The following is a 19,454-nucleotide window of genomic DNA, read 5'->3' on the forward strand; positions in this document are numbered from 1 at the left end:
TTTTGCAAGTTTAGAGTTTACATTTGACGGTGAGGCTGACTATATACCAGCAACCTCATAAAAACTGCTCTAACTGCTAGTGGGAAAAAATGTCAGTGGTTTAGGAAACAACTTTCTTTTGAGTTAATCCTAATCTCCCTTGTACTCCAATCAATGTCATTCATCATTTTTGCTTATTTTAGTCAGGGATTTAAACAGAATCCTCCCAAATTGGACAAAGTGCCTTAATTTTCTAAACCTATAGCCAAAACCAAATAGCACTTCTATAAAATTGTCAAGTAAACCAAGGCTTCTCTCTCCCTCCCCCCGCCCACCCCCCAAACCTAGAAAATTCTCTCTAATAACAAACCCTCCCATCCACCCCACCTTCCACAGTAAACCATCAAACAAGAACATGGGATATTCTTTGGACCCAATTTTTCATTTGGTTTAAAATCCTTTGAAATTTAGGTTTTAATGCATAGCTTCCTTCCCAGTATCACCAGTAAAGATTTCTCTTTCTTTGCTAAAGTGCTGTGTAGTATTATTGGGCCCTGTTTTTTTTTTTTTTTTTTTTTAATTTTATTTATTTATTTATTTATTTATTTATTTTTGGCTGTGTTGGGTCCCCGTTTCTGTGCGAGGGCTTTCTCCAGTTGCGGCAAGCGGGGGCCCCTCTTCATCGCGGTGCGCGGGCCTCTCACTATCGCGGCCTCCCTTGTTGCGGAGCACAGGCTCCAGACGCGCAGGCTCAGTAGTTGTGGCTCACGGGCCCCGCTGCTCCGCGGCATGTGGGATCTTCCCAGACCAGGGCTCGAACCCGTGTCCCCTGCATTGGCAGGCAGATTCTCAACCACTGCGCCACCAGGGAAGCCCTGGGCCCTGTTTTAAGGTGGGGTAGTAGGTGCTAGACGGGGTTGCATTTCACCCACAGGCCAGGTAATTTTTACTTCTTAACTGAGCTTTCTCTCGGGGGTGAAACACTCATCCTGATATACAAGACATAAAAGTAAATATTAAATTAATTTTTAAAAAGCTAAGGGTACCGAAAGGGCCTACTCTTTGTCAACACCTTTCCCATGGTCCTTATTACCCTGCTAACTCCTGACTCTGTCCTCCCAATCACCATCGGTTTTTGCATTTCTTTCAAAAATACTCAAGCAAAGTCCTCTTTGATAGTGCACAGATTATACAAGTATTTGAATAAGAAAGATGGCACGTGTCCTGAAGAGTATCACCATGCAATGCCAGCAGCCTGTGAATTCACCTAAGTACTTTACAACAAAAAGAGTAACAGACTAAAGGGAAACTTCTCTCTGTGGTTTTCTTCTAAGCTGTGGGAGTGTCATTAATCATAAAGGATCTTGTGGATGACGACTTTTAGTTCTGACTTCAATCTTCAGTTTTTAAGGGAGAGGATACTTTTATTTTCAACATGGCATGAATCCACTCTGATTGTAGCTTTGGCCCTGGTCCCTATAGGAGCCTACAACATATTTTCCCCAATTCCAGATTCAAATATTAAATAAAAACAGATGTGCAAAACTAAAGGAAAATCCGCCACCAAAAACATACCCTACCCTCCACAAAACCACCAGCTTTGGGGAAAACCAAGGTCCGCTGTCCCACGTCCTTCACCTAAACTTAAAAAAAAACAGATTCACATTGCTCCTTAACCTGGGCTCGTCTCAATGTCCGAAGAGGCCGATGAGAAGGAGCCGAGGTCTAGAAGTTCCTGGGGTGCTCTTCACGCCCCCTCCTGGGCCATTCTTCGTCCACCCACCTGCGCAGGACCTTCTCTACATCGGCCCTGTGGTAGAGCCGGCAGAGCTCCATCAGCTGGCCCACCGTCCTCTGACTGTTCCGGAGTAAGAACTCCAGGGTGGGGCTCTGGGGCCGCTGCTCCAGGAAACACAGTTCATCGTAGGGCATGCCCCACTTGCTTGCGAAATTCCTCCAGTTTTTGACTGTTGGGTGACAGGGATCCAGCTTTATCCTGATCACGTCTAGTAAGTCCTGGTCATTGAGCAAGTCGCTGATGGTGGGGGCCAGGAGCGAGCAGGAGGAACAGGTGCAGTTTTCTGTGCAGGACGCGTCCTTGCTTGTATCTGCGGGGACAAACGATACGGTCCACGTGTCAGCAAGAGGCCCAAGAGGCGCACTCATCTCTTCCGTCCTTTACTTTCCCGCTGAATGGTTCATAGCGTCAGTGTAAGTACCACAGCACATCTTACAGAGATATTTCAGGATACTCGTTTCTACATACTCACCAATAATGTGTTCTTCTTTATGGCCACGGATGGCTGCTTTGCCGGAAGCGGTGGCAAGATTTTATAAAGCCAGTTTTCCTTTCTTTCTGAGACTCTCTGTCGCCCAGGCTGTGCATTCGTGAGACTGCTGGCCAGAATGAGGGCTCTGAGGAGCAGAGCTTTCTCCGTGGGCAAATTGCCAGTCCGGGGGTGTCGGACTCTGCCATCTCACGAGAAACCAGCCCATCCTCAACCCTCACCCCTTCCAACTTACAAGTCAGCCCTGACAGCTTCTTAATGCCAAGCACAGCATGTTAGGGTGTAAAGGATTGCACAATTCTTTAAAAGGTCTTTAAAAAAAAAAAAAAATACACACACACCCAAAACTGGAATACCCACTCCATATGCGTTATTTGAAAATGAGTGATAATTGATAATGCCAGAAAACTTACTTTTTAGATTTATGGCCACCTTATCATGCCTTGGCCTTTATCTCTGTTTTCTTCACCCATGGGGTTGCCTTTGAAGTGGAGCCAACACCCTGAGGTGCGCAGCAGGTGGGACGAGTGGGTGGCTTTGAGCTCAGCCTCAGCAAGAGCAGCCCCAGCACGGAGGAAGGACAACCTTCCCCATCAGTCATCTTTGGCCTCATGCAGTACCCGGCAGCATGTTAGCAGGAGGGTGAAGTTAGTAGGTAAGCAGTGAGTAGGTCAGAGGTAAGAGGTTAGCAGGTAAGAGGCAAACCAGTTATAGTAAAATTGTAAGCAGGGTCTGTACAGCATGGCAACCCAAGTGACTTAAAATATGCAACAGCACTGGGTCTCCTGAGCCCTCTGACCAGGGACATTAACAGCCAAAGGTGACACTAGAGATCACTGGCTTGGAGAATTCTGGGAGGTTATGATGACCTTTTCTACACTGAGCCATGTGGACTTCCCAATTCAGGAAAGTAAAGAATTCAGAAAAAGAGACTCACTTTGGTGACTGTAAAATTGAGAACCAGCAATTTTGAGGCAAGCACAAAGTAAAAGATAACAAGAGCCGTGAAAATTATGTTCATTCTCTTTGACCTACTAATGTAACTTCTGAGAATCCAGCCTAAGGAGATCATCTAGAATATGTATATACACGAACATTTTAATTACAGTTTATTCATATTACCCATTTTTTAAAGAACAGTTTAAAAAGTTAGGGGACTAGTGGAATAAATTATTGTACTACTTGATGGGATATTATTTAAGTAATTATGAAGACTACGTAGCAACCTAGAAAATGTTTGTTCTCTCACATTAAGTGGAAAACGCAAGATGTGAGGAATTTATGTACTCATTAAAACTATGGAAAAAGTCTCTGCTAATATTACTATGGAAGGAAATGCACAAAAATAATAATAGCTGTTGTGGTTAATGTGGTAGGATTATGTTTCTATTTTCCAAACTTTCTCTAGTGGTGGTGTATTTCTATGATAACTAAAACAATGTATTACATTAATAAATATATTGTTTAGCATAGAGAAGGCTTAGCAGTGGAGTGACCCTCCTCTTTGCCAAGCTTTACTTAGGCCTTTGAGCCCACCCATTACTTCTTTCCCCATGATTTGTTTCATCAAATATCTCCTTTCCTTCCCCTCATCTCCAGCCACCCAACTCTACTGATTCTCTTTCCTTCATCTACAAATATGTACAGGGCTCCTCTATCATAAAAAATAAGAACCTCTAATTGCCCTCCTCTGGCTTCATAACTCACTGAAGTGACTTTCTCTTAACTCTTATTTACTGTTTTTATGAAATGTATTTATTTATTATTATTCTTTTGGCTGCACCACACGGCACGTGGGATCTTAGTTCCCTGAGCAGGGATCGAACCCATGGCCCCTGCAGTGGAAGCGTGGAGTCTTAACCACCCGCCAGGGAAGCCCCAATTTACTATTAAACTTCTAGAAGGAGAATTCAAAACCTGTTGCTTCCAATGCCTCATCAGGTTCTTAATCTTCACCTTCTTTGGCTTTGAGCAGCATCTGACCCAGCCTAGTTCTTGCCAAACCCTGTAGAGACTGGACCCAGTTCCCTACACCGCAACTGTGGGCCAGAGTCCAGTTCTGATGGGGTAGAAAAGTCCAGAGAAGCAGATCCCCACCTGACTTTGAGGATCACCCAGACCTCCTGCTGCTGCTAACGCCCCCATCACACCAGCTCCCCTTGGATCTGGCTGTCTCTGGAACTGGACCCAAGACTCTTTTGCCCCTTTGGACACTGTCTATTGCACTGCAGGCTGTGTTTTCCCTAAAGGTTCCTTCTGAAAGCCAAGCCCCATATCCCCAGGCATACCCTACCATGTCCTGGACACATCCCTTCTCTTGTCAGCCTGATATGCTAAGATCCCAGCGGGTCTCATTGCTGAGTCCTTGCGAGTTCCAAGGAAGCGCTCTAGCCCTGTTCTCAGCCCGAAGTTTTCCCCTTCCACATTCTCTCCCTTTGGTCACCTTCTCCACTCCCAACAACCTCTACAAAACTCTCCCACTAGAATAGAAGACCCTTTCTTTTTGCATCTGCAGGACCCAGTACAGCCCTTGGCATATAGTAAATGCTTAACCAACGTGGACTGAATGAGTGAGTGAATAAATGAATGGTCAGCCCTGCCCACTCACTTGGGCTCCAGAACTGACTACTGGAAAGCTCCTCTTGATGTTCAGAAGACATCTCCAACTCAAAGGACCCGAAACAGTACTTAAATTTCTCCCGCTATGCACCCAAAGCACCTCAAGTCCCCTATTTACACTTGCAGCTCACCAGCATCCTTACAGACTTCTTTTCTCTATCTAACCAGTTACCAGGGTCCCAGCCTCCCCTGGAAGCTCTCCACACCTCTCTTACTATTCCCCGTGAATTCCTTGAATATAATCTGGGCTCCAGAGAAGGAGGACTACTCAGTTCCCTGAACAGACAACCTGTATTTTCTTTTTTTTTCAAAGTTTAATTAAATGAAAAGAAAAAAACTAATATAAGCTCAGTGTAGAACATTTAAAAATTATATACAATTATGAATTTTGTATAAACTTGAACATTTAGGGTATTCCCATATTTTCATGACTATGAGTAACAATTCGATGCAGATCCTTACATATAAAAATTTGGGGCACATCTTTAACCATCTCACCAGTAATGGGATCATTAGGCCAAAAGTTATGAGCATTTTTAGGCTATCAATGCATATACGCTAAGTTGTTTTCCAGAAATAAATGCTGTACCAATTTATACTCCAAACAGAGTATAGTGATGGTGCTTATCTCACTTCACTTTTGTCAGCACCAAATATTACTTTAAAAAATCTTTGTCAGTTGCATAGGTGGAAATTAACAAAGATTTCCTCCATCCCTTTTCTGGTATTTTCTCTCTGATCAGTTATCTATCTCTCTTCTTTCTCTCTCCCTTTCACTGAACTTCCTCTAACTAGACTTCCCTTCAGCTACTGAACTTCATCCATTCTATAAAACCCACCTCAGATACACCCCTTCATGAAATCCCCCAGCTCCTGCCTAGAATGCTGTCTCACCCAGAATCCCATCATTTTGTTTGCATCTCCTGACTCTGCCTTGCAGTGAGATATTCTGTATGGTTTTTGTTGTTGTTTTTGTTCCTCATTTACCTTAAATGCCCTGAGAACAGATCCATATCCTTCTGTAGTATGTCCCACATCTTACAGCTCTAAAATGTTCAATTACATTTACATGTAATATAGTGAGAGTTATTCTTCAGCTTCATTAATAACGGTGTACAAAGAAATAAGACTTTAGCTGCATGGTGGGACAGAAGTTTATTTATTTAAAAAAAAAAAAAAAAGAACTATCTAATGGTGAAGGTGGCTTTGCAGTAAAAGGGGGAAACTGCGATTTTCTTTGCCCTTATTTAAAGGTAGGGTCAAAATAATATTCTGTCAAGTGGAAAAGAAAGCAGCTTACCAAAGGGTATGTATAATTCAGTTTTTGTAAAAACAAAATAATACAGTCATTGATATCCACATAAAGTATATGTTATGCACACATTCATGGGCATAGAAAAACTCTGGAAGTACATATAACAACAATGTTAACAATGGATATTTCCTAATTTTCTATAGTTACTGTGTTTATTTGGGTACTTAAAAATATTTTTTAAATGTCACAGAAAAATAAAGTAGGATTTACACCTCTAAGTCCAGAATTAAATGTATTAGTGTCTGAAAGTCTGCTCTGTACTACCTCCATAAGACTCTGGGTTGGCAATGTTTTCTCCTTTAGTGTCAAGAAGAATGAAAACATCATTAAGGATTCTGTGAAGCTCCTCTAAGCCTTCTAGTGTATAAGAAGCTTCTGTTTCTTTGAACAACTACATAGACCACAAAATTATCAGTTTGTTTTAAAATATATGATGTGTCAAAAAGTCTATTGATGTTTCCTTTTGTATTTTCAATGACACAAATGCTAAGCCATTTAGTGAACTGGAATCTACCGAAACTGCCAACAGTTGTGAATTTAAAGTTGCCTTTTAGAATCATAAACTATAATTAGCTCTCTGAGGACTTAAACAGAGAAACGTGTTTCTTTTCCTATGAAATACACCTTGTCCTGCCCTGCTATAAACACCTACCATGTAACAGTGCACATGAAAGGAAAGATTGGGTGATGCCTTGGGGAAGAAACAATCGTGGAGAGAGACAGACTTAGGACCAAAGAAGTTTTCATCAGAAATGGGGAAAAATGGGATTATTATTTGATGCTTCTCAATAGCAAGCACAGGATGGCCGTAGAGCAGAAACTCAAAAACTGTTTACTAAATGAATGAATGAGAGCTGTGCTTTCTCCTCAGGGGACAAGGTAGGTTTCTTACTACTGTTTGATGAATTTTAGGACCTGAAAAGAGAATTACTAGTAAAGGGAAGAGAAGGTTGCTGATGTCTGCTGGCAGTTAACAGATATGGTGGAAAATAGAACAGAATTGGTCTTCAAATACAAAAAGACGGATTGACTCTAGATTTGGGGGAAGGAAAGGAGAGTGTTATTGAGAAAAGAGAAGTTAATTATATATAAAAATTCACTTAGATTCTCTAACAAGTAGGGTCCTCACTTGTCATATTTTGACACTTGACTTGGGTATTTTCCACCGATGCAAAACAAGAATGTATTACACCATTAATTTATGATGACTTCTTATTGTAGCGGCCAAAACCCTGGAAGGACTTGCCCTCTGTAAGTTCAGTTTGAGTCCTGGCTTAAACGAAGGAAGAATTTATCAGCGGAGAAAGGGCCAAATTGCTCAGCGATTTTCATCACCACAGTAACTGTCATTTATCAAATGCCTAATGTATAACCGGCCCTGCACTGAGTCCTTTACACACATAATCCTGAAGCATCCGATTCTGCATGTGTATCAGATGGGGCCCATCAAACCCTGGTGCTCCAGCTTCCCAGAGCTTGACTGCTCATGGCACTTAACATCCATGGACTTTAGATTCCTCATCTATCAAATGGAGATGATAATAATTCCTATAGCTCATGAATTAAATGAGATAAACGATGTGAAAGCATTTTTGTCAAGTCTTATGTAAATGTTATTTAATGATGTTAGGTTTTACATTTATTTTTTTCTTAAGTAGACTGGAAAAAAAAAGAATCCCCATGTCATCTGGCCTCTGTTGACACCGCCTAGCTCACCACCTTTTCTACTGCTCCTCACTGCCCACACTTGTCCCTAGAACACTAAGCTCAGTGCCGCCTCAGGACCTTTGCACCAGCTAGTTCTGTCCCCTGGAGTCCTCCTTCCTCAGATCTCCACATGGCTGGCTTCTTTGCATTATTTAGACCTTGGTGCACCTTCTTAGCTAAAGCAGCATCCTTTCCCTGCAGGCAAAACCCATTGTACTCATTTATTTTCCTCAAGGCACCTACCACCATATGAAATTACTTATTTGTGTTTATTGTCTGTCACTCCCAACTAGTATATAAGCTCCAAGAAGAAAGGGATGTAGATGTCTGATGTCACCACTTCATTATAGGCACATAGTAGGCACTCAATAATGTCTGCTGAGTAAATCGAATGAAGAATGGGACACAGAGAAATAGTCAAATTAGAAACCTCTGGGCAGCCTATGAAGAGCTATCTAGAGATTTTCAGACGAACTGAAAGTTTTTTAGTGCTGAGTATATACAAGGCAGAAGAAAGATGACTGGTTGCTATGGAGACAGAGTACACTGAGTACCACAGAGATTATCCACATGAGCTTTAGAGGCATGCCGACCATCAATACAATCGACACTGTGCAGGTGTGCAGCTTGGACAGGTTACTGAGCTTGCTAACGCCATGGCCTCCCTCTCTGAACAGGGAGAGCGATACCTATTTCATAAGGTTGTTGAGAGGATTAAATGATATCATCCCTTAAAGCCTCATCCTAGTGCATGATAAGTATGCAACAAAGAATTAGTAGCTGCGGGTAAGGAACCATAACCAACAGCCTTTTTTAAAGCAGTGGTTCTCAACCTTGGCCAAAAAATGGAACTCTCTGACCCCCCTTACCCTGCCCCTCCTGCAGAGATTTACAAAATCCTGATGTCTGGTGCCACCCATGAGATCCTTATTTATTTGGTCTAGGGTACAGGCAGGACATGGGAATATTTTTTAAGCTCTCCTGAAAATTTTAATGTGCAGTCAGGGTTGAAAACCATTGCCTTAAAGACATCTACAGAGTAAGTTCTTAGTCAGAAGGGCCTGCCAAGAGTAGATTTTGGAATGACAGCTACTTCTCTTTGAAAGATACCGTGTTTGCTTGATGATTAGGAGTCTGTGGATAGATAATACTTCCCTACACTCACAAGCAGAAGAATGGATTTTCCTACGGGGCTTTTTTTGCCCCTCTCCCCCTATTCTTCATCCTCTCTCTCACACACATTTTACATCAAACCTTAAAGAAGAGTTCAGAAATCAAGCATGTTCATCGACAAGGTATGGCTATGTCATTTAAAGCAAAGTAAGAAACAGTTCGTGTCCAATGATGCAGTGTCTAACTCTCAAGTTTGAGGCTGGCAGGTTATAAAATGCTGGTCAATTAACAGTTAATTGGAACAAGACGCAGAATTCACAAGGGTCATGATTGGTTGAGCCTAGAAAATGGCTTCAGTCAGGATGTCAGCAGTGGATCACAGATTGACTTAATGTATCTCCCTGCAGGGGACGTGCCGTTTTATCTTGTACGTCCTGGCTTTTCAAGAGCTATTACCACATGGGTGTTTTCCTCCAAAGTGCTCAGTGCCACTGCTGGCTCTCAGATCGTTTATAATAATGCTCCTCATGATAACTAGGTCTTGAGTTAGCTCAAACAATTAAATAGTAAACATTTTACATTGGCAGCTTTGCAAACAGCAAAACATTGTGGTTCTAAAATAAAATAACTCTCTCCTAGGTGTCTATTAATTATGAGATTTGGAAAATACCAACAAGTGTCAAAGTACAGTCAAATACTTCTGCAGTTATGTTTGTTAAGGGTGTAAATTCATGCTTTTTTCTGTGTATGGTGTCCGATGTGGTTGGAAATAAATATATTTAAAATGCCAGTTTACGGCTTTGAGAAATCACTGGGGTGCCCACATACCACACGACTCATCAGAGGTAGTTATTTGCTATGAGCTGGAAGATGATGAAGAATTATTTTTATCTATTAAGAAACTGACCCAAGGGCTTTTGGTGGGTGTTTGATCTCTTAACCAAAGGGAAAAACAATATGGTTTCATTTTCCCTTTCTGAAATACCCTTTTAAGAAGACATCAAGTTGCTAACATCACTGGGGAGGCTAACTGACAAACTGGATGGATCCTGGCTAGTAAACCACGCAGGGCCATTCTGTCATCAAACAATACTGGAGTGTAGAAGGCACGTTTAAAAAAAAAGAAACACACGTAAGAAAGGACCCAGGTTAAAATGCAACATAGAATTTTACATGAATTCTGAAATTATGTGACACAAACATATTTACTAAGTGTCACTTTATGGACCTAATTTGAAAAAAATGAAAATCCTATCGTACATTCACTTCTATAGGGAAATTAGGTTTAGATTAGGCAAGTGCTGAATTATACAAGGTCGTCAGAAAAGTCAGTCTTGAAAAACAGGTAACTGTGGAGAATAGGTGGGGAGGCGGGTCATGGTCCAGGTGATAAATACCGCCACCAGAAGGGAGAACAAGAAGAGGTTTTTAACTTTACTATTTGGGAGTTTTGCATTTTTTGTTTGTTTGTTTTTATAACTGAGGCTTATTCCTTTAATGCCCAAATGTTTTCACTTTGAAAAATTGCCTGAAAACATTGTAAAACTTTAATGTCTCCTGGGGGCTTGCTTCTGTATTCAATGGTTCCACCCAGGGGGCTTTGCTTTTCTAGTAGTAGCTGATTCTGAATTGTACTCTTATTCTTTCCTTGATTACAAACTGTCATTTCTCACTCTGGTCAATTCCCTCCTTCTATCCTAGAGCCCTCCGTTCTCCCCATATTCCTTATTTTAACCAGATATAAACTGGATTGCAGGTAACTAAGGTTTTCAAATTGCAAGAATTAAATAAAAGCCAGGCTCTGAGTTAAGGCTTGACCAAGGGCCTGATGCGGGGAAAGCAGCAAGCTTCTGGGAAAGGTGTTTCAGCGGCTCGGAGGCTGACTCTGTGGGAGTCGGGGTGGACCTTGGCTTTGTTCCAGACGGAGACTCTGAGCTGGAAGCCTGACCTTCGCCCCCATGTGTGACACTCAGGTATTCAACGCGTGTGCTACACAGGCGATGCGTCTGACCAATAGAGAGGCAGCCTGGTCTGGTAGCTGGTGGGGACGGGAGTGTTGGGTCTGGCCTGGGGCTTGACTCCCACTTAGGACCTATGTGATGGGGCACCAGCCACAGGACCCAGGGCTACTTCTGTTGCATCCACCTGGTGAAGAAAATAACTGGACCCACAGAGTTGTCATGAACGCTTTTTTTTCTGAGTATATCTCTAAAAGTGCTTGAAGGGGGCCTGGTACATGGCAAATGCTAAATTAGTGTAAGTAAAACAATAAGATAAATCTTACTTAGGTGGCTACTCTCATTCAAAGAGGAAATATAGGGATCTGCTTTTGCCCTTTCTTCCAAGAGCAAAGCCAATAAGTCAATGTCTCTCATTTGCTTGTTTATGGAAAAAAAACCCCAAACCCAACCAAACACCTGTACACTCCTCTGGGCAAAGCATCGTGCTGGGTGGTACAGCTGTTGACTTCAGCAGTACAGTTTCTGCTCTCAGTAATATTACCTGCTATCACTGTGAAAAGTTTATTTTCTTTGAAAATCTTCCATTTCATTTGACACAGGTAAAAATTTTTAGAGACAACCCGAAATTTGATTACTCTATTAATGACCTTAACTCGTAAGAGTCTTTGAACGGTTTATAGATATTCCTGAACAACTTACTTGATTCATTCTCATTTTAGCTGACGTTTCACATTAGAGTGCAGGGTGTTAGTCTTTAAAAAGTTTAAATGTAGATTTTTTTTTAATTAGAAAAGAAATATGTGCTTGTCACAGAAAATCTAAAAACTCAGATGAGCATATGGAAAAAAAATTTCATGTTCTCATCACCCAGGCCCATCACAGTTAGCCTTTTAGGGATTTCCTTGGTTATTTTACCACGTATTGTATGTATTTGCCTACACTGGATCATTTGTTATATATACATTTGTATATACAGATTAAAGTTCTGGGGGTAGATTTTTCTGATACCCACTCATGTTAGAAATTTTTAAAATATAGGATAGTGAAAAGATTAATAAAATTGCCTCTGCCTGTATGCAAAGATGCTTTCCCCTCCTCCACCTCACTCAGCTAGGTGCTTCTAATTTGAGCCTGTGTCTGCTGCAGTATTTGTGGAAGAGGGAAAATTATTAGCCCGTGGCCTTAACCTCTAGTAGGGGTGGATTCTGGTCCAGAGAAGGTGAGTTCCATTGGGTGCCTGGATGGGACCCCAGACATTGGGCCTGTCCCATGAAACCTGGTAGGTAAGCGCCACCGGAAGTTCTCCTGGCCCAATTTCTCCTGGATTTCTCTAATCACAGAAGGACAGGAGCTGAACTGGAACCAGAATCCCGAATTCTGTCTTCCAGAACTATACCTTTGCCATTTGGCCTCCTTAGAGAGCCTGGCACACAGTGGGTCTTTAAGAAAGAAAAATCTGTTGCATGACAAAAAACCACCTGGAATCTCACCACCCAGAGATAAAACTGCTGCTAACATCATGTTTCTAAGGAAAAAAAATTGATTATGCACCACAAGTTCTGATTTTCAGCATTGTTACCTGGGCACAGCCTGGGATTGATGACAGATTATCCTAAGGCTTTTATGAGTCACCAACCCTTCCTTAAAAAAGAAACAAACCCCTGATGAATCGGGCCATTCAACAGGTGTTTTGAAAGATATTTTAAAATGTTGGTGAGGTTTTTTTTTTCCTTTTTGGTAGCTTATTTTAATGCTCACTCCATATTTTCCCCATGATTAATTAAGGAGGAATCTAAACATTGCCAAAGTTTCTATCTTACAATAAAGAATAAAAAAGGCAGCGGGGGATGAGGCAGGGGAGAAAAACTTTAAATGTTTCTTGGTTAAACACACCAGAAGCAGAAAACGGTGGGCACCAGCACATGGTCTAACGTCAGGAGGGGACCCTTTGGCTCCCTAAGTGCCGGAGGAGGGAAGCGGGCAGCAGGTGGCTGAGCAGCCCTTCCCACGCTGACTCCGTTTGCCTACATCCCATTGTTCGCTTCCACCTGGCAAAGTTCTCCACCAACACTGTGGCTCCCAGAACTCAGAGGGAGGGGGGGTCAGTTCGACCCTCACCTGATCCTAAACCCGTCCACTTGAGAAGCCTGCTGTACCCCGCCCAAGCAAAGGAGGGTTAACACAGAGAAAATACTCTCTGAAGGCTTTTGTGAAATCCTGTAAGATTTCTTTGCACTTCACTGTGGTGTGTGGTTGGAAAGCTTCTCTAGTGTGTAATACAGATTTTGAAAGTTAATGATAAACATCTCAAATGATCTTGAATTTAGCCACACTAGCTATCACTGAAGCCCAGATACCTTTAGAGTCAATCATTTACCTGAAAGGGGATCTCCAGTACTGTCTGGAAAGCCATTTTCTTCTCCCTTAAAAAACAAAAAGCAATCTTCGTTAAAACCATACCCATACATGATTGGAGATGTTATCAATTTTCCAATTTAGTTAAATTTCCACCAAAAACTGTGGGTGAGGGAAGGAGGATGGATCTTAAGAATGGTATTTTAATGGGTAGTAAGGCAGACAGAGAAAGACAAATATCATATGGTATCACTTATATGTGGAATCTAAAAAAATGGTACAAATGAAGTTATTTACAAAACAGATATAGAGTCACAGATGTAGAAAACAAACTTATGTTTACCGGCGGGAAAGCAGTGGGAGGGATAAATTAGGAGATTAGGATTGACATATACACACTACTATATATAAAATAGATAACTAATAAGGACCTACTGTATAGCACAGGGAACTCTACTCAATACTCTGTAATGACCTATATGGGAAAAGAATCCTAAAAAGAGTGGATATATGTATAACAGATTCACTTTGCTGTACACTTGAAACTAATACAACATTGTAAATCAACCATACTCCAATAAAAACATTTTAAAAATGGGTAGTGAATGATGTGTCTCTTCCTAGAATATAAGCTCCTGGAGGGCAGGGGCCCTTGCCTATTTGCTCTCCATGCCGGATCCTCAGTGGCCAGAACAATGCCCAGCACACAGGAGACACTCAACACATGTTTGTTAAATGAATTACTGTCCTTATTTTTAAAAAAAGTATAAGTGCACATAACAACATGCTACTGTTTTGGGTTTTTTTAATTTCACATTATGGACTATTCCCTTATTTTATTTCCTATTTACTTTTTGTTGGGCTTGTTGTTTGTCAGTCCAGGTTATAATTCTTTCCTGTATCTATTATACTTTTTAAGTACATATTACAAAGCAGCAAAGAGAAACTGTTAAAAAGCAGCGACCAATTCCCTTGAGAGGTAATTGTGTTTCTGCCCGCCTGAGGTTCCATTTTTACAACCAAGGCCATGTTACAAGATACACTACCTGGAGGGATTTACCTGATCTTCTTGTAGGGTGTGTGTGTGTGTGTGTGTGTGTGTGTGTGTGTGTGTGTGTGTGAGGGTTTTCAATGAAGTCAGCAGAGGAGACCGACCCTAGTATATGTCTATGTTAACTCCATCTTTATAAAACTAAAATCTCTCAGCAGCTAACAGTACCCCCTCCATCCCTAGTATTGCAGAAGAAGCACTAAGAGCTGGGTCAAAGCCCTGGGTGTAAGTCCAGCTGCACTCATAACCTCAGGCACATCACTCACCAGCACTGGCTTCTGATTCCCTATTTGTATATTGAGATGGCTGACAGATTCGCTTATCGCTAAGATGCTCCACATTCTCAGGTCTCTGAAAGTTTCACCCTTAATGATGTGTTAACTCCCTGGTGTATCAAACATTTTAGACAGTCTCTTCCTCTTAATCTCCTAAGAAGCCTTTCTCCTTGCTCCGAGCTCATAAATTCCCACGTCTCGGCAGTGCATAGGCACTGGTCTAATTACAATCCTATTTTTTTTCACACAAGAAGTATTCCTATGTCTTACCAGCTAGATTTTGTCCCCTAACTCATCTCAATACTGTTTTTGTTTGAGTCCTGTTCCTTCCCACTGTCCTCACTGGTACAAAAAGCAAACTGCTCACCATATGTATATACAGTTTGTAAGAGTTTGGGCAGTTTCTAAAAGAACAAAAATTCCTCTCTGCAACTTTTTACTTCTGCAAGGCGAAACCCAGAAGCTCCGAGATGTTAAGGCCACTATTCATTATTCACCCGGTCATGTGGAGACCTGCCTTTTCGCATCTGCGCGGCTCCAGCAGGACCAGGCAGGCTTGCCCTCCCATCAACACAGTCACGGTTCTGCTCACTGAATTGGAAACTTGCGCGGAAGAAGTAAAAACAGGACCTTCAGTGTCGAGACACACAAACGTGAACACTTGACAGATTTTTGTGGTACTAACGAGGTCCTGCTAAAACATGAACTGTCCTTTAAATAAAGACCATGTTACATGGCATATCTGACTTGATTTCTCATCATCTGGAGAAAATGTTACCAAAATCAGTGTCTGGCCAGACTCATCCCCCTGATGTAGACGAGGGACATGACTCTGAATTACTTGTGAAGGTTGATGGGGACAGAATTTAGATCTGTGATCTCTATTCTTGCTCTGATTATTATGTTATTCTACTTTTTAGGTTAGTTTTGTAAGAGTGAAATCAGAAAAGACTGATTTTTGTGGCTTTTAGGGTCTTACTGAAACCTCATTCATCAACTCTTTTCTGAGTAGCTAATAGGTACAAGCTCCTTCGGGGGAATCCACCTACAAAGATAAAAGGACCTGAACCCTTGACCTCAAGGCCTGCCCTCAGATATGCTGGGGAAACAGAGTCGCACACGAGTAACTAAAATACAAGGCAGAAGATGGTGCGTTTCAATAGGAAGGAATAGATCAAGTCAGAGGGCAGAGGTTTCTTCCAACAAAAACACCCAGAGGAGCTTTCTTCAAATCAGAGGCATCTGAGATGAGCCTTGATGAGGGTCTGGAGAGTGGGGACGGGGAGGAAAGGGCATTTAGCCGGAGGTTCACGTGAGCCCAAAAAGAAATGGTAACAGATGGGGCCCCTGTAGGGTGTTTTGTCTGAAGCAAAGGCAGTGAGGGGGTGATGGAGGGAGATGAGGTGGGAAAAATGGGCTGAGGCCTGAAAGCCAGCCTCAGGCGACGGGAGTCACTAAGGGGCTCTCACCAGAAGCAGGGCATCCTCGCAGCTGTAGCAGATCAGAGCGGGAACACGCGCCCAGCTGCGGGGTGGAGGGATACACGGGTGGCCAGGGACAGTGGGGCGGCCAGGCGATTTGATGGAGGCGGGGGAAGCATGACTGACTCAAAGGCAAGGATTATGAGGCCCCCAAACCACTCCTTTGGGAGAGGAAGGGATAAAGCTAGAGCCACGGCAGAGATACAGCCAGGATGTGGGCAAGTGAGCGGAGGTGAGACAAAGAGCGAGTCTGGAAGATGAGATGGATGAGACAAGATCTCGGCGGGAGCTCAGGATGTCTCTGGTCCTTGGGAGAGGCCGGGGCAGGAGACAGAGACATGGATGCTGACATGGTCACGGGAGAAGAGACAGGCCGCGGAGGGCATGCAGTGAGGTCATAACCTCGAGGAGCACCCAACGGCCTGCATTTCGGTGGCGAGGGAGGCAATGAGAAAGGAAAGCAGAGGAGGGAGGTCAGAGAGGAGGAGAGAAAAAGTCAGGGCTCCAAGGGCCACGTGAAGATACGGTTTGGTGAGGAGAAGAGTGGTTTCTGAAAGCAGCTCTAGCAGAGCGGTGGGAGCCAATGCACGGCTTCTAGCTGCTTCATTTTCTCCTGTCTTTGAAGCCTCGGCTTAGACATCACCAGCTCTAGGAAGCTTCTCCAAACTCTCAGTCTGGGTGACGGGCCCTGGGTGCTCCCACAGCATCCTGGACCTGCCACCCCCCAGGGCGCTCGTTACACTGGGTGGGGAGGTTTGCAGTATCTCTTCTGCACTAGACTCTAGATTACGAGGCAAAGGGTCTTGTCCATGCTGTCCCGTAGTGATTAACACGCGTCTGAGACGGATAACACAGAAGATGTGCAGGAGGGGAAGTGAGTGGGAGGGAGGGAGGAAAGAAGACTTAACTCCAGCCCAGGCTCTGAGTTCTCCAGACCAGAGGATGCTGCTCTTCACGCTGCTGTCCTTACCCCTCCCCCACTCCCTCCCACCCTGCTCTCTGGCCTCATCTCCTTGGTCACCAGTCGTGCGCCTCCACCCCCAATCCATCCTTCTCACCTGGCTCCTGTCACTTAGTCACTGTCAACCATCTTAGTGATATGTTTAAAAACACCCTAGATGTGTCCGCCAGCTGTGAGCCTTGCCAGTCCTTAGCTCTGCATGATTCTACTCCACCAGACTTGCTCTAAATGCTGAGTACTGCCGGGGAAAAAGAAATGACAAGCTCACACATTCATGAGCTCACAAATCTGATCTCAGCTGGGTCCCAGCTGCTTTTTGGTCATTCTTGGTTTCCTTTCAAATTGTCCTCGTCAAGGCCCTATTGGGTCCTGTTCCAAAGCTTTTCTGTTCAGAGATTTCTGTTCAGAGGACTCGTTTTAATTCTGAGTGAAGTTCAAGTGCAATCTGTTGGTTTTTTTGGAAACAACCTAAATGTCCATCAATAGATGAATGGATTAACAAAATGTGGAATACTAATCACCCTTAAAAAGGAAGGAAATTCTGACACATGCTACAATAAGGATGAACCTTTAGGACATTATGCTATGTGAAAGAAACCAGTCACAGACATACAAATACTATATGATTCCATTTATATGAGTTACCTAGAGGAGTCAAATTCAAAGAGACAGAAAGTAAAATAATGATTACCAGGGAGTGGGGCAAGGGAGAATGGGGAGTTAGTGTTTAATGGGGATAGAATTTCAGTTTGGGAAGATGAAAAAGTTCTGGAGATGGATGCCCAACAATGTGAAGGTACCTAATGCCTCTGAACTGTATACCTAAAAATGGTCAAGATGGTAAATACTGCACGTGTATCTTACCACAGGGGTCCCCAACCCCCAGGCCGCGGACCGGTACTGGTCTGCAGACTGTTAGGAACCGGTCCACGTGGCAGGAGGTGGGCAGTGGGAGAGTGAGCAAAGCTTCATCTGCCGCTCCCCATCGCTCGCATTACGGCCTGAACCATCCCCGCCCCACCCCCACCATCAGTGGAAAAATTGTCTGCCACGAAACCGGTCCCTGGTGCCAAAAAGGTTGGGGACCACTGTTTTACCACATAAAAATTTTTAAAAATCTCCTTAGGAAATCTGAAGGTAACCACAAAGTTGAACACCCATGGTTTATCTATCCAAGTAGGCTAAAGAAAACCCCCATTTTGTAAAACCTTTCCATTGTGAATACGGGGGAATTGCCTTGTATTTGGGCAAATTTGTTAACCACTGCTGAGAATTCTTTGAGTAGAAAGTTGGCTAGGTGACACTAATTTCGCACTTTGGTGAGTTTATAACCTGGTCGTCGGGTCCCATTTCTGCTTAGGGAGCTGCAGGAACCAGGTGCTGAACAAGAGTCCCCCGTGGAGACTCACACGTGGTGATTTCACACCAGGCTCCGAGTAGCAGCAACCCCAGGGCCAAGAAGACACTCGGGGGAAAGCTCTCAACTCAGAGATGAACATGTACTCCGTGTGCCGTCCACACGGGGGGATGGACTGATGGGCCGAACATGCTGACAGACTGATGGGGAGGGTACTAACCAGCACCAGATTGATGGGGCCAGGTACCGGGTTTCTGGGAAATGTGCTCTTCTGGACTGTTCGGTTCATCTTTAAATGTCAATGCTTAGGGACTTCCCTGGTGGTGCAGCAGTTAAGAATCCACCTGCCAATGCAGGGGACACAGGTTTGATCCCTGGTCTGGAAAGATCCCACATGCCACGGAGCAACTAAGCCCGTGCGCCACAACTACCGAGCCTGCGCGCTAGAGCCTGCAAGCCACAACTACTGAGCCAGTGTGCCACAACTATTGAAGCCCGCGTGCCTAGAGCCCAGGCTCCGCAACAAGAGAAGCCACTGCAATGAGAAGCCCGCACACCGCAACGAAGAGGAGCCCCCGCTCACCACAACTAGAGAAAGCCCGCGTGCAGGAACGAAGACCCAACGCAGCCAAAAATAAAATAAATAAATTTATTTTAAAAATGTCTATGCTTAGCTAACTAATAAAGAGCCCCATCTTTATAATTTTGCAAACTAAGGGGAGGATTACAGTGGGAAAGCACTCAACAGGTTGGTTAATCTGACTGTAGCCTAAATCTGGTTGGAAATCACCATGAAGACCAAAGTTATCACTGCCCACCTGGTGGCAGCAACCTACACGACAGACAAAGAGCCTGAGAAGAAATGCCTCCCTTGCAAATGACTTAACACCGAATTACTTAACTAGCTGCTTTGGGAGAACAACCAATGCTAAAGCTTAATGTCTCTGCTTTATGAAAATATTTTAGTAAATGGCTTTCAAAATAAGATTTTA

General features: G+C 43.3%; 1 protein-coding gene across 4 annotated transcripts in view; it reads right to left on the reverse strand.

The window, feature by feature from the left end:
* Positions 1-1,378: 1,378 nt before the first annotated feature.
* Positions 1,379-19,454, reverse strand: part of EDARADD (EDAR associated via death domain) — an 82,179-nt gene continuing 64,103 nt past the window's right edge. For all 4 annotated transcript variants that reach the window (XM_061198396.1, XM_061198378.1, XM_061198387.1 and 1 more), the window contains 2 exons: positions 13,360-13,405; positions 1,379-2,087 (listed from right to left, as the gene is read on the reverse strand). In XM_061198396.1, the coding sequence (XP_061054379.1) occupies positions 1,705-2,087; positions 13,360-13,405 (429 nt within the window). In that variant the 3' untranslated portion in view covers positions 1,379-1,704. The remainder of the gene's footprint in view (positions 2,088-13,359; positions 13,406-19,454) is intronic.

This window comes from Eubalaena glacialis, chromosome 1, assembly GCF_028564815.1.
Source record: "Eubalaena glacialis isolate mEubGla1 chromosome 1, mEubGla1.1.hap2.+ XY, whole genome shotgun sequence".
Taxonomy (NCBI): domain Eukaryota; kingdom Metazoa; phylum Chordata; class Mammalia; order Artiodactyla; family Balaenidae; genus Eubalaena; species Eubalaena glacialis.